This window comes from Aphelocoma coerulescens, chromosome 5 (assembly GCF_041296385.1).
Source record: "Aphelocoma coerulescens isolate FSJ_1873_10779 chromosome 5, UR_Acoe_1.0, whole genome shotgun sequence".
Taxonomy (NCBI): domain Eukaryota; kingdom Metazoa; phylum Chordata; class Aves; order Passeriformes; family Corvidae; genus Aphelocoma; species Aphelocoma coerulescens.
In genome coordinates, this window is record NC_091019.1 from 6306602 (window position 1) to 6322693 (window position 16092).

General features: G+C 39.4%; 1 protein-coding gene across 1 annotated transcript in view; it reads left to right on the forward strand.

Annotated features, from left to right (window-relative positions):
- PRMT3 (protein arginine methyltransferase 3) overlaps positions 1-13899 on the forward strand; it is a 55287-nt gene extending 41388 nt beyond the window's left edge. Inside the window, exons 13-15 of the mRNA XM_069016455.1 lie at positions 3704-3754; positions 3958-4045; positions 13262-13899. Coding sequence (XP_068872556.1) covers positions 3704-3754; positions 3958-4045; positions 13262-13371 — 249 coding nt within the window. The 3' untranslated portion in view covers positions 13372-13899. The remainder of the gene's footprint in view (positions 1-3703; positions 3755-3957; positions 4046-13261) is intronic.
- Positions 13900-16092: the final 2193 nt, after the last annotated feature.

Sequence of the window (16092 nt, forward strand, 5' to 3'; positions counted from 1 at the left end):
AGAAATATCTCAAAACACGAACAATATAATTAAAATGTTAAGCATAGCATTGTGTTTGAATGAGCATATGAATGTACAACAAACTGTGGAGGACCATACAAAACATGAGAACAGCTGGTGAATTTATTATTTCCTATAGGGTGTCTGTTCAGAAATAAAACTGAACTTACCTAATGAAAATAATGTCTTATTTGGATAAATTGAGTGCCTTTCAAAGTGATGTTACTGGCAGGGTGACACATGCAGTCTAACACTTGAAATCTTCCATATGAAATCAGGGAGAGGAAAAGGAGGTAGTTAATGTAGGCTGGAGTTACTGGGAGGCTTTGGCATAGAGTTGAGATGGATGTTATTACCTGGATATATGCAAATAACTGTTTCTGTTGAACAGAAGGTTTAAACTTTTTCAGTTTCTTATTTTAAAAGGGTGAGCCACAGGCTATGTGTATCAAAGCGAGATATATTTATTCTGTGCTTTTTTGCTTTCTGTAGTTCCTCAGCTGTAATTGGCTTGTAGAATAGCTGTCATAAGGGAGTATTAGACAAATTTTGCAGGTGGTCAGTAACTGCTGGGTTTGGTATTAGACTTCTAATTTTCCCAAAGGTTTAAAATATGAGAGAAGAGTTGGAGATTAAACGCACTGTTGGTAAAAACCAATTACATAGTTGTTTTCAGAAAGATCATCAAACCATGTATGTGTGTGTGGTTGCTTCTTTTAGTTGGCTCAAAAACATTTTGAAAATTATTAATGAAAGATACTCATTAGATTTCTCAATTGCAATAGGTGCTCTTACAGTTAGTTTTCAAAATGTCATTTAAACTCTCTCCTCAATGTATTTAACTTTAAAAATATAATTTCTGTCTAGCTAAGCAGGGCTGGGGTTGCCTCTTTACACAACTCACCAGAGTGTGTGGTGTGGTTTTGGGGTGCCTCCACTGCCCAGTTTTTAACTGACAGAATTTTGGGGAATGCCCAGAGCTGTTCACAGGAGCATATCCTCAGGAACTTGAGCAATAATATTTTTCTAGTTTTGGTTTCTTTTGGCTCAATGATTATTTCAGTGTTCAATATTGAAGGACATCTATCCATTTTAGAACATAACAAGAAGAAATTAATGGATCAATGTAGAACTCTTGTTCTTTGTAATCCCTGGAGCTCTGATTAAGGCAATCTTTGTGATGTGTAATAATTATTATTACTACTCTGGATTAGCTATTCAAAGTCGGTGTTTCAGGTTGTTTCAGATAGGGAAACCACTGATATTATAAAGAATAAAATAGTTATTCATCCTAGTCATTTACAAAAGGTACAAATCCTGTTTCCCTTAATGCAGGGGAGGCGGCAGGGAACGCTTTCTTTGCTTGTAGCTGAGTTTCTTTTCAACCTGAACTTGACCCCAAAAAATAGTTATCTGGGGCCTTTTCTCAGGGTAGCATGTAGGGTGTTTCTGTCACCTCTTGTTACCAAGTGTATGGATAATTGCATCCACTTTAGCTATGGTCTGTCTACTTGGAGCTTTTGGCTTTTTCATCCAAGATGTAGCTTAATTGTTTAGTTTTCTCTGGAAGCCAGATTTTTTTTCTCCTCCATGTATTTTTGTTGTCACAACCTTGTTTTCCTGCAGTAATCATATCCTAGGTGTTATATGTAAGTATACCAGCAGTATTGAGCTGATGATTGAAAAATATTTTTATGACTTGGTAGATCTCTGACTAATGTCCAGAAAAGATTGTGCATCAATGAAAGTAGTCTGATGGGTCAATAGAACTTTGTCAAAACCTTCTCAGTCTTTACTCAAAAGGCATATTAGAGACAAGGCTTTAATTCGCTTGGGAATGAGATTCTCAGATTGAGTGATAGGACTTTACTAAAGGGTTGGAAGAGTCACTCTTTCCACTGTCTGATGCTCATTTGTCATGAAGGGCTCTCAGTGTCTTCATAGGTTTTGTATTTTAACTCTTTAGCCACTCTGGAATTTGGAACTTGCCAGGCTTGTCTGGAGTGCCCTTCATTGAAAAGCAGGTGCTTTAGCATAGTTTTACTGCTTTAACGCATAGTATTCTCCACTGTGTTGGCAACATCTGGTTTGGATTTATACTGGAGAGGAAAAATACCAGAATTACTTACTCATATTATGTATTTAATGATAAAACCCTATACCCTAATTTTGTAAGCATGTTTGACTTTTTTTTCCATCACAATCTGTGTGTGAATCTGTATGAAGAGTGTGCTATAGAACTTGTCCTTTTTAACTCTTCAGAGCAACCAGTTTCCTGGTCCTGGACTAGGAGAAAACCCCTGGTGCAGTAAGAGGGAGGTTATAATAGGTTGTTTGCAGTGAGTGTTCATGGAACAGGCTTGCCATCATTGCACTGGTACATACTTTGTTTGAATGCTCTCCAGCTGATGTGGGGAGAGTCCCTTCCTTCCAGCACAGGGACAGAGTCCCCAGCTGAGTAACTTCAGCTCAGCTGTGGAGCTGTGGTTACTCAAAAGCTCTGTTCTGGGTCATTTCTTCAGGCTGATGTGATAGAAAAGCCCAACTTGGCCTTGGCACCAAGGTCTGATGTGCTTTAGCCTTTCCATAGGACAGGAGAAAGCAAATAAAGGTGAACATGGACAGGATTTCACAGGTGGAACTGGAGTGGATATTTTATTATCATCTTCCAACTATTTATTTGGGCTTTCTTGGACTCTCACAAGCCACTTTTTGTCCAAAAAGCAGTCCAGCATTAAAAGGCTGAGTGACTAAAAGTGTCGATATACTGCTTTGTGTGTGAACATTTTGTATCTATTAGGTATTAGGAAAAAATTCTTCCCTGAGAGGGTGATGAGGCCCTGGCACAGGTTGCCCAGAGAAGCTGTGGTTGCCCCACCCCTGGAAATGTTCAAGGCCAGGTTGGATGGGGTTGGAGCAACCTGGTCTAGTGGAAGGTGTCCCTGCCCATGGCAGGGGGTTGGAACAAGATGACCTTCCAACCCAAACCAGTCTATGTTTTCTTTTCATATTCAAACTGGAAGAAAAGTCCCACTAATAAATTAGGCACTGAAGAGAGGGGTTGTTGAGGTTAGGAGTGGGATGGCAGGAGGGACAGAGAAGGAATCATATGAAGAGTTACAAACTATTAGCTGCTGGAAGGGCCAGCAGGAAGCATTTGTGAATGTTTTTCCTTATCTGTGCGTGTAGAAGAGGAAGAAAAGTACTCCCTGCCTGCTTTTGCTCTGCCTCTGTTTGCAGGGAGCTCCTGTGGAAATTCTGTTTAGCCACACAGCGAGTGAGCAAATCATGCAGAATCCCTCGTACTTGGTGTGTGTTTACTGAGGGTCATGGGCAGGACAAGGACTGAGTTTTGTGCTTGTGGGTTTGCACATCTGAAAGGCTGTTTTCTCATATATGATTCTGGTTGCAGTTAAGGTGTGTGGGTTGTTTTGGAAACTGATAATAAAATCTGGTATGAAATAAAATGCAGTTACAGTGGGCTGAATATTCTCAAGTAGAGCAAAGGTGTGATGGCAGCTTTTTTTTTTTTTTTTTTTACTTAGGATTACTAGCATACTTGAAACCATAAATATAAGCTTGTTCCTCTTGGTAAACACTTGAAAAGGAGTAGAAATTCCAGTAAATGCATATATGAATCACAGAATTTGAGTGTCACTATTATTCCTTTATTGTATTTACATTTTCACCTCTTTTTTTATAGGCAATTGCTGGTTACTTTGATGTATTTTTTGAGAAGAACTGCCACAACAAGGTGGGTATTTGGGGTTATGCATTTTAAAAATATCATTGAGAGATGATGATGGTGGTGTATTTTATTTTGCCTCAAGGTGTTTGACAGTGGGTCTGTTTTGCTGTAAGAAAGACTTCATATGCATTTGTGTTTGGTAATTGATTGATGTGGTGTGATATGAAAAAGGTTGTTTTTAATCAAACTCTTGAACTCTCCCATTGCAGGTCTTGTTTTCAACTGGTCCCCAGTGTACCAAAACACACTGGAAACAGACAGTTTTTCTCCTGGAGAAGCCAATTCCTGTAGAAGCAGGTATATTTAAATTCAGTTGTGGTGCAACAATGGTTGTGTTACAGTGCTGTTACCATTAAATCTAGATACAAAATACTTCCAAAATTACATATGTGTCAAAAAGAACTAGTAAATAAATCTTTCAGCTGCTCTTGGAGGAATGTTTTTGTCTCAGCAAAGCGGGGAAGTGTCTGTGTACAAAATTCTTGTTTAAAATTACGCATAAGTGTATGCATAAGTACCTTGTAAGTGGGCATATATCTTATACTTGTATAGCTCCATACTGTAAATTTGGTGAGAAAAGTTCTGTATCAAAGCATTTCTGACGCAGAAAATCATAAGACCAGAACACTGCTATTGACATTGTCTTAATTTTGACATTGCTAATATTCTGAAGTGTCAAATTTGTCAAGTGGTTGAACAGGATTTCTTGTAGCCCTCCTGAACTGTCCTGTGTTTAAAAGGATCATGAATATATGCATAGGTTGTATCTGTCATGGCGGGGTTACTCTGTAAAATGAAAACAGTTTAAAGAACTCACAGCCATGAACTTGAGCTGTTGAAGTATTGAATAGGTTAGTTTGATACACTGTGAATTTTTATAAATTGGTTAAGTACTGTAATAAGTTTCACCTTGAATTTGATGCAAGTAAAAAGGTTTTTGTTGTCATCAGGGATAAACAGAATTCGGATGATAAACTGTTGAGGTGAGGTATTGAAGACTAAAGTGATGCTTGTTAGTGGTTTAATTAGTTCTATTTGTGAAGTCTTGAAAGCACATTTTATACAAGTAGTGAAGTATTCCTTGCTTTAGAGACCTGTATCCATGACCCTCATACAATGGTCATGCAAGAGGATGGACGTACAAGTCAAGAATTATAAGCCTTAACCTCTTACTCCTGTAGAACTTTTTTTCAGACTCTCACAGTCTTTTTATAATCAAAGGAAATTCAGTAGTTAAATTTTTATGCTGTTATTTTGTTTTTGTCCACTTGGCCACTAGATATTTACTCACCACTGTTGAACTCTCACCCAGTGATGAATCACTTGTCTTTGAGGGCCATTTTTCTTCACAGACTAGCAGGACCAAAGGAGGAGCCTCAGAATGGGGCTCATTTCTGCTGGGCAGTTAATAAAGTGGTGGTAATAAGTGGTCCTGACCTGAACAGTTCATAAATAGATCAGACATATTGGGGGAAAGGAATAGAAGTTGTGTGGATGCTTCTGCACTCAGTTGAACTTCCACAGTTGCCTCTTCCAGCTATCAGACATGCCAACTTTTTACCAGGAGCTTCTTTCCTAGAGGCACTGAGGTCTGTGATATCTGACAAATCATTTCTGTCTTTCATGCTTTGACTTTATATTCTTAAACAATTTTTATTTGCGCTTTCTTAGGTCCTATCACTTCTTGGGGTGCACCCGTGCTTTTGTGCATTCATTGGTGGCTTGTGTTCTCTTCAGATTCTGTTTCTAGACAAGGCTGACTAAGATCCCCTTGCTTCTCCTCATTAAATCTCAATGTCATAGAGTGAATTTTTTTTTTAAGTGCAATGACATTTGTTAAAATATGCACATTATTTCATATTACAGAGATCATTTGACATTTTTCAGATCTGTGAAATTACTGGGAGGTGTGCCCCAGCCTAGAGTTCTAGTCTAGGTGTGGTGACTTTCTGAAGGCAGCTGCAGAAACAATGTGCTCTGAAGCAGTGAACACAACCAAGCTGACCTTCAAGATCACTTGTGCTGTAACTCCCTCCTTCCTATTTTTTAGCTCATATTTCTTGACATTATTCCCATAACAAATCTTGTTACAGCTATGTTTCTCTTTCTTTCTGCCTGTCTCCTTCTCTTTGTTGTTTTTTGAGTTCCCCTTTCCCATCCTTTTGCCCATTCTGTCTGGTTTTATATCTTATATGAAATTACCACTTAAATCTAGGATTGTCTGCCTTTTGCTTCTAGTGTTAGAGAAGATTCTGAGAGAAACTCCTGATGTAATTTCCTTTTCTTTTGTAATCCCAGTCTTAATTTCTGTGGGATATTTGTTGCTCATGGGTGACATAAACCCATCAAGCAGAAGGTGCTTCCTGATACTTACATAGGAATGTATGTTAATTTATGTGATTTTTCTGGAAAAGCCATTCCCTCTGACTTTGATCCTTCTCCTTCATTGTTCCAAAAATTTTTTTCCCTCAAGACATGTTGTTATAAGTACAGATTTCCCTATCTTACTTTTTTATATTCTTTTCTTTGTCAAAATAGTGACTTGAATATTCATCTGGATAGTTTGTGGTTAGCCATATTTTGTTTCTTCAGTCTTTCCATTTTATCAACTAAGCCAACTGTTCAAACTCCTTTTGCAGTCTATTTGAAGTTGCACTTCCAGCTGTTTCTCTTGTCCCACTTGTTAATGAATTAGCACTGCTTATTACCACTTCTCATTCAGCCTGGTGTGTTGAACTGAGCTCCACTCTGAGTGCACTGAGCTTTTGAGGAAACTTTCTGTCTTCAGAAGGGCTTTCCTCGATGCAGGTTACCTGGAGGCAAAAGTAACTGTATTAGATTAAACGCATTGGCATCATTTGAAGCTTTTACATCCATCCCTGTGTTTACCAGCATTCATCAGCCCTCTGTCTAAATTCTTAGATTCAGAAATACATTATGGCAATGGGAGAAACAGCAAAGAAGATGCACTTGTGACTAAATATATTCATAGAACCATTAAGGTTGGAAAAGACCTTTAGGATCATCAAGTCAAACCATTAACCCAGCACTTCCAAGGGCACCACTAAACCATGTCACTGGGTGCCACATCTACACTTCCCTGGGCAGCCTGTTCCAGTACTTTACAACCCTTTCCATGAAGAAATTTTTCCTAATGTCCAAGTTAAACCTCCCCTGGTGCAACTTGAGGCCATTTCTTCTTGTCCTGTTGCTCATTACCTGGGAGAAGACCAACTCTCACCTGGCTACAGCCTCCTTCCAGGGAGTTGTAGAGAAGCCAGAAGGCTGCAGAGAGCCCTGAGCCTTCTTTTCTTCAGGCTGAGCCCCCCCAGCTCCCTCAGCTGCTTCTCCTCAGACTTGTGCTCCAGAGTCTGCCCCAGCTCAGTTCCCTTCTCTGGACATGCTCCAGCACCTCAAAGTCTTTCTTGCAGTGAGGGACCCAAAACTGACCCCACGATTGGAGGTGGGGCCTCAGCGGTGCCCAAAACTGGGGGACAGTCACTGCCCTGGTCCTTTGTCCACCCTATTGCAGATCCAAGCCAGAATGCCATTGGTCAAGATAAACTCTTCTTTTTTCTGATAAATATGGGGAAATAAACAGAAATAATGCAATTGGACTCTTGCAATAATCTGACCAGTGTTCCCATGATGGCATTTGCTTGTAGCTTTTTAATAGGTTGTGAAAGAGAAATTTGCTGGTAGAAAACACATTTTGTATGTTCTTTTGAAAGGATCTTTCAGATAGGGCAGTGGCTGTTTTTCCCCAGCGAAGAAAAATTGTTCCCTCAGATTTTTAATTCCGAGTAAAATAGTAAGGCTGACTAAAAGTCAGATGCTTTATAGCTTTTGGGGCTCTGCCTGGAGTGGTTATAAAGCACTGATTGTATTTGGTTTTGCTCTGTAAAAGAGGTTGAGCTTACAGATATCCAAACCTGCTGGGTATTTAACTGGAAAATGCTCCTTTATGCCATGGCAAAATTGTTTTGTTCTGCAGTGTGAACTAGCTAATTTTCTCAGCTGTTTGATGCCAGGTTATTTGTTGTAAAAATAGATCTATTTTCTCAGCCATAAAAAATACTGGATGTTTTGATCTATCCTAATGATAACAGAATCAAGACAGATGCAAGCCAAAGGATGGGCCTTGGAGCTCATCCTGCTTTCTTTGCCAGTCCTGCTGCAGCCTATATTCCATGTTCGATGTTTATACATCTCTGGGATAAAGTGGGAGAGGTTAATTGTGGAGAGTGAGGCAATAAAATCTACACCTAATTAATACTTATGATTTGCTGCTGAGTTTCAGCTTGATACCTGTGGTAGATAGCTTTGTATATAGTGGATATATTTAATGGATAATTTCTGTTCATTTAATTTAGATTTAACGTGTGAGTGGGGGATAGCCTCTTACTACTCATGTTCTGAAAAGCCAGTTTTCTTCTCATGGACTGTGACAAGAGAATTGAAACTGATTTTCAGTCAAGTAAAACAAAATAGCATCAGCATGTTGGATATGCTTTAACTGTTTAGCAAGCAATTAAAATTAAAGAAACTGGAGAAAGAAGCAATATATCTTGGGTTTTCTCAGACAAAACAGTGATGTATTATAGACTCCCCACAGAGTACCACCCTTCTCTTAGAGCCTTTTTAATAGCTTGAACATGTCTTTATTTTGAAGATTGAAATTGAGATGCCAAAGCAGTATCTTTTCTCGTTAATGGTCCAAAAATGAGTCCCTTCCTTTTGTTGTTTGTTGAAATATTCCTGTTAAGCAAACAAAACATTACATCATTCTTGTTTGGTTGTCTCAAGAATTTAGTAAATAAATCAAATGCTTACAAAAACTATTTTTAAAAGCCCACAGAATCTTTTCAATAACAATGCATTAAGTTAAAACCCAGCTCTGTATGCAGGCAAATTCTATTAGCAATAAAACAGCCTATTGTCGGCATTTCCTGTTCTTGATATTGCCTTGCAGTGAAAATAAAACCTTGATTTGTTTTTCTGTGGTGTTAAAGGGGCTAGCACGGCAAAGCTGGAGCAGAACTCACATGACTAAGCTCCTTTAAAATCCTTGATTGTCTTTAACTCCCCAGTTTCTGTAATTGGAAAGCTGTTTGTAAATTTACAGACTGAAAAAATGATGATTTGTCTACTTAGACAGCACTATTAAAAGTAGGAAAACAATGCCGGCACGATTAATCTGTCTGAACGTTTTGATCCTATACTGAAATACTTCAATATTGTGCATCCCAGTTGGATAATTTGGTTCCTAATTAAGATTTTAGTGTCTGTTTTGCCTGTCTCCAGCTGCAACATGGTGTCTATAGAATTCTGTCTCTTGTTTATTTACAAGTGGCACCTCCAAAAGTGATGCTGGCTTTTAAAATCTAGTAAATGTTAAAACCTTAATTTTGAGGTCACACTAAGTCTGGCAAGTCTTATGTTGTATTTATCAAAATCTGCATTTTAAAATGATCCTGCTGACTTTTCAGAAACATTTTTAGGTGTTTTAGTGAGTTTCAGGCACTAAATTGAGAGAATCTCTTCCCATGGCTGTTCTGTCTCATTGAAGGATAATAGAAATTCCATATTTAGACAGGAAAACTGGGATGGACTGAGGACACAGATGCCATTCTGTGTGCCTCCCTTTGCAAGTTCTGCAGCTGTAAGGGAATATGGTTCAAAGAGCAACAGCAATCTGGTTTTCTCGGAATTTTGTCACATTGCTGAGAGGAAGCTTGGGACAAGGCTATACAGTTTAGAATCTCCACTACAAAAAGTGGTGAATTAAGCCTAGTTCTAGGTGAGTGAGTTTGGCCACTGCAGCTCTACATTGAGGAGAACCTTGCATTCATCATTCATGTGGCAACTCTTTGTGGTACCTGAGCTGTCTGGGATTCTCTGTCACCTGCAGTGCACACAGGTTACCTCAGGCAGCCACACCAGCCTGCCTTGCCTTGCTCAGCTGGCAGTGCAGACTTCTTCACAGCAGCCTCATTCCTAGGTTGTCTTGAGCAGTTGCAACACATCAGTTTGGTGCAAAAACTCTTCAGAAAATATACTCAGAGCGTGAAAGGAAAAGACAGAACCTCAGGATAGTTTCAGCAGAGGGTGAACAGTGATGCAACAGAAAGGATTTGGCAAACAAAAGTAACTTTTATAAAAGTAGCCAGCCCAGCAGAAGGGTATCACAGATCAGATGGATGATACCAAAAGGCAATGGCTGCTGCTCAGAACAGAAACTGCTCGCTGGATCACACTGGGTTGGAGATGGAGTAGAAGTGGCCAAAGGGGAAGGTGGCAGTCTCTGCACAGCTGCAGGTGCCTGCAGGTTAAGAAGATGAATGGGAGGATTAAGGATAAGTTCCTGAGTTTAAGGGAAATGCTCTTGGTCCCACCACAAACTGTTTCAGTCTTTTCTTGTTTTCCATTTTCAGAAGATAGATGGTATCTGGAAACTCCCTTCTACCCAGCTCTTCCATACTCTTTTGAGACTTGCTGGTTTTTCTGTTGCATGCTAGAGCTCAGTGTTGCATTAGATAGCAGGTCCGGTTATTTCAACTAGATTGTGTTTAAATTGTCAGCCTCCAGCAAGGACAACCTCACTGTGAAGAGTGGTATCAAATCTTCCTGCTTTGTGACTGGGAGGGCACAAACCCACTCAGTGGTTCTTTACAGTGTAGGGGATTTGTAAGGGTACTTTTCACCAGCAGTTCAGTAGTTAAGGTGTCTTTAGCCCAAAGCCACTGCAGTTTTCTATAAGCTCTCTGAAACAATTCCAGTGAGCTCTTTCATAAGTTTCTTAAATTCAGAATTTAATAATTTAATTTCTGGGGTTCAGAATAAATAATGGTTGGAGTACTGTGTTCTTACTTGTCCCACTGTTAGCTTCATCAAACTCCTCCATGGGAAGAAAAGAAGGAAACCTGAAAGACCTTGATTGCTGGCTGCCTTTGGTAACTCTTTGAGTCTTTTTCGTGATCGAAGAGGGAGAAGACACCAAGTTGTATTGGAAGGCAGGGTAGCTCCTCACGTTACATGCCATGGGGCATTTCAAGCTTTAAGTGCATGTTATGGATATGCATGCAAGGGACTGTAGAATCTTTGGTTTTGATCAAATCCTTTATAGACTGAAAAAACATGATTTGTTGGGCCTGAACACTCTTGGTGATCCCGGGATCTCTGCACTGAGAGAGACCTTGGCTTACAGACTGCAGGCTGGCCCCATGTGTGATGGTATTGCACAAACATGAGTGACAGATGCAATTGCTTACAGTTTTACTGGTGGTAAAAGTCAGAACCAAAATAAACTGGTTTGAGTGTCCAGAGCACGTGCACTGCAACCAGACATGCATTATGCGACAGGGAGTCAGTATGGACATAGGGGTGTATTTTTCCTGCACTTGCCAAGCTTATACAGCACTTCTCCTGAACTCTTGTGCTTTTTCCATTTGGGGAAAAATTTCAAGCCTCCCCAGGGGATAATAAAAATGCAGGGAGGGGATGGTAATGGATTCAGTTTTGTCCTAATCAAGCTGCAATGGCACTGTGTGGTTTACTTGCATTCAGCTGAGCGTGATAAGAGCAAGGTGATGCAGCTGAGTCCCAGAGACAGCTTCCTCCAGGCAGCTCCTAGGACAGAGAATGGGGGAAAACATCCGTCATTTTCTATCTACATGACATTGATTAATTGTTCAGAACTGCCTTTCTGTTACTGCTGTTGTTTGCTTCAGCCCTCGGAAAAGGCTGCTCAGAAAAGCAGATTTAATGTGGTTACAGCATAAGGAATAGCTGGGGAAAATTGAATGGAATGCTTTGTTTCATTAACTGTTTTTGCAAGCAGAATCTGGGGGTTCTGTCCTATGAAGTCAGCTATTTATAAAAATTGCATTTAAGTTTTTGCTTTGTTTGTTTTATTGTTTTGTATTAATGTTTTAAATGGGAAAATTGAAGTATGGATTAATTGAAATAATAGAATTTTAGTTCTCAGAGGCTCTTTACTCTTACTGAATTGTTATCACAGGATGTTAAAATAAGTCAAGTAGGTAATTTTGTAGCGGTTTTGAAAATCCTTGTCTTCAAATTAGGTTAAATTTCCTAGCTGGAGTGAGACTATAATGCCCTTTTTGCTTTATCTTGTCCTTATGTCTGGCAAACCTGTCTCTGTTTAAATAATCTGTGAAACCATTTTCACAATTCTCTGCAAATTGCATTGTGTGATGTCAGTCTTTTGATTCCTCATAACAAAACTGCACAGGAATTGTAGTGGAATCTCCAGCTAACTGTCACATGAGGAAAAAAAACCCAAAATGATAAAAAAATTTTTTTCTCCTCATCCTTGGTACTACAGTCATTCTTGCTGATAAGCCTTCTTTGATATTTGTACTGCAGCCTTTGACAAAATGTCCTGCATTTATAGTTCATAATTTGAACTCTGACAGTTTACTGTTTGTGGATGCAACTGAGAATTCTGCCAAATGGAGCCCTCCAAAATTCTTCCTGAATTTGAAACCAGCTTAGTTTTGAAATTACTATTTGTTTTCATTTTTGCAGTAAGGAAGCTTTTTAGCAGGATATTAGCAATGGCTTTTAAAATCACAGTGAGTAATGAACAGCTGGAAAATACTTTGGATCCAGTGAGATAGAAAAGTAGCAGCAGTGGATGTGGCTGGTGTGAGGGATGAAGATGAATGGGGGCGAGGGAGGCCTGATGGGAGAGGAGCAGGGAACTTACTGCTGTAGATTGGGATCATGGCCTGCTGTAATGTGTTCAGCAAATCATCTGTTAGGATGTAGCTCTTCTGGGTATGAAATGATGGGATGAGGTGGCTCAGCAGTGGACTTCCTGAATGTACAAATTTACAAATGTGTGTGTGTATATTTTATGGGTTCCTAATTTACAAATATTCCTTAAATGAAAGGTCTTAGTAAGGACTGAAAAGGAATTGAGAGTAAGTTTTTAAAAGCATTTGCTCTGGATGTAACTGAAGGACATACCTATCAACTCAGGACACTGACACTTTGTAAAACAAAACCTGCAATTAATAATGTATATACTTGAAATGCCACAGAGATTTCTGTGGTAGTTTCCTGCCAGATAAAAAAGTACCCAGTCAGAACTTAAATGAAATGCAGTGCAAATACAAACCACATGGCCTATACAGTAGGAAGGGAATAGGTTTCTGTGCCTGCATGGTTTCACCCCGAGATGGTGAATATATCCAAGGGATACAGTGGCTTTCCCCAGCCACGAGTGAAATATTTGGCATATCAGCAATTTGGGTGAACCTCTGAGAAGTGAAGCATCCAACACAACTCAGCACCTCTCCATGTTTAACTGCAGTTAGTTTGACTTAGGTTTGTTATCAAGAGCTTCGAAAACTTAAACTTCTGTAGACTTTAAAATTCTGATTAATTGGGAACAGCTTCTCATGCAACATGGATGCAATGCATCTTTGTTGTTACTGTGAGTCATTCAATGCTGTAACCAGAGCAATTTCCTTCTTACTTTTGCAGGAGAGGCCCTGAGAGGAAAGATCACAGTCCGCAAGAACAGAAAGGATCCGCGGTCCCTCTTCATCACCCTTTCAGTGAAGGACACACAGCAGACCTACAGCCTTCAGTGAAACTCTGTCCATGTCTGGGAAGTGTTCAATTCAAATGCTATGTTTGACTGCTGATAAGTGTTTTGAAAGATCCAAAAATGGTACTCTTTGGTTTGTGTGTGTGTGCACACACAAGGATATGGAAAAGTTACCTAGAACCGAGATTTACGACAAAAGCAGATTCTGCTGCTTCACATGATGTGAGGAAAGCAAGAAAGATGGGTTTGGGTTACCTGAGACTGCTGGGTGAGGAAAAATGAGCTTAAAGTCTTGCTGTAAGGAACAATAAATATGATCTCTCAGTAGTGTTTTATTCTTCCACTGGCAAAATCCTTGTATAGTATTTTTTTATGAAAGAAGCAGCTAAATCATGTGTCAGTGCACTTCAACAGTAGCTGGAAAATCCCAGTGGGAATAATTTTGGAATTCCAACTGCAAGACAGCAGCAACAAAGAAGATATTTTTATTACACTTCTGCAATTTAAAAGTTGTACACATTTCAGATACATTTGTCTAAATAAATGAACCCAGTGTGATATATATAATGCAGTTGCTGCTTTCCTTGTGTTCTGTGTAATTGGAAATTCTGTCTATCCTGTGATGGCTCATTTATTTGTGCCTACAGTTTTTTCTCTACTAACCTGTTGGGGCATAGGTGGATGGAAGTGTGTATTTTAGCAGCTTTAGGAAAAACACAACAAACAAATAGCAGTTGCTGGAAGGGTGGGTTTGGTTTCACTCCTGTGGACAGTCAGGGGTTGACTTCAAGGGAGGGGGGTGCATGTAGATATTCATTCCTATGTGAAAGCTGTTGAATTCCCTTTAGACCACTTAAATGCCCTGATTAACATGTGGATGTTCAGGAGCTCAACTCACATAGCAGGAATGCTCAGGTACTGAGCACCTGGCCTGGGCAGGTCATTCCAGAGGTGTGAGGCAGAGCTCAGCCACCGTGTGGGCACCTTGGCTGTTGTGTTCACCCAGTAGTGAGTGTGAATTCATTGCTCACACTGATTTTAGATCCCTAAGTTTATGCAAGTGAGACTGCACACAGTTTATAAATTCTATTTTCAGGATAGGCTTTAGTATAAAAAAACCTCATAAAAAATGAGACAGTTGCACACACAGAAAAAACCAAAGATGCAAGTTTTATTTCCCAGTAGTCTCTGAGAATGCTCTACAGTGATAAACACATGTGAGTCTCAGTGAGCTGCTAACATTTTTCCTGCTTGGTGACATATATCCATTTTGGTCTTGTTCAGGGCTCTTCCAGTTTGAATTTTTTTATACATCTGCAGATTCTATGTTTGTGTAAATGCTGCCATAGAAGGCAAGAAAGGAAGAAAAAGAATGAAAAGGGATAGCAGTGCAAAGCCTGGTAGAGAGTTTGTGTAGCCTTGGGTTGCAGGGCTAAAAATGAAGACAAAAAAAGCTTGAAAATGTGTAAAAGAAAAAGGTAAATGCTATTATAAAATAAATAAATAAACCCCCAAAAACCCAAACTCTGCCAAGAACAGAGGATTTGGTATCATCTAACCAGCAGGAAAATGTTCTGAAAAGACTTTCATTAATGTAAAGCCTGAGGAGGGTCATTTGATAAAGGCACTGGATTTTCAAAGAATTTCAAATACAGAAGTGAACGTTGATCTAATAGCCAGTGTCTCACAGCATGCTGTGGAAATAACCCATCAATTATAGGGGGCTTTTGTCAGTCTAGCACTTGAATAATATGGGATTCATCTGACAGCACAATCAGTTATTTACATTTCCTAATTGTTACTCAAAGAATTGAATATTGTGGGAAATGTGATCAATAACTACTCTCTTAAAGGAATTTTAATGATTGAATCTGAGGCAGAAAAGTGGAAAGTAACTACTTAGAGTAGAAATGCCCTTGAATTTATCCAGTAAGAGATGGTAATCCTTCATACAAATGTGATCCTTTATTCTAAGGCACATGGTCAATGTGGCCAAAGATGCAAATAATCTGTAGTCGAATTAAAAATTAATAAATAAACAAAATAGTGTGAAAATGGCTGGAATTCTGCATAACTCATGGAAACATTTCTTCCTCCAGGTGGTAGGAACAACTTGTTCGTCAGTCACTGGTGTTTCAAATTTTTAAATATTTTTTAGCAATTAGGGTAGTCACAATTTCAGACCTCAGTTTATTACTTCAGTGTGTGCTCCTGTATTGAGAGCAGAAGGAAAAAAGTAAACTGCAGAAAATCTGAATTTCACTTATCTGACAGCATTTGTCTGTTACACCAACTGATATAAATGGAGCTGGTTTACCACACAGGTTTTATTTTCTTAGCAGCAACATCTTACATGACAAAGTCTTTTCTTCTTCCTGACTAGGAAGTATCAAAATTATATATCCTATGGGTTAGATCTCTAACTTTGAAATTCAAGTGAGGCATTTATTTACCTGCCTCTCTTAGAGGTCTGCTTTCTCCTGTTTCTTCCCTCTCCTTCCCCAGTACTGCTATGGACAGATGCAGGTTTTGATGCAGAAGCAAAAACCCCATTGGAGGTGGCTGCTCTCCCCTGGATTCTTGTCTGACATGATGCACAGAGCTGTTTGCTATTGGCTCCTTTCCAGAGCATCTCTCTTGTCCCTGGCCTTTGGCTTTGTCCTGCTCTGGATTTGGTGCTGGTTTTCATTTTGTTTGAACTTCTAACATGCCCTGACAGCATTCCCTGATTTCTGATGACCAGGTCTCTCCCATCCTAGGCTGC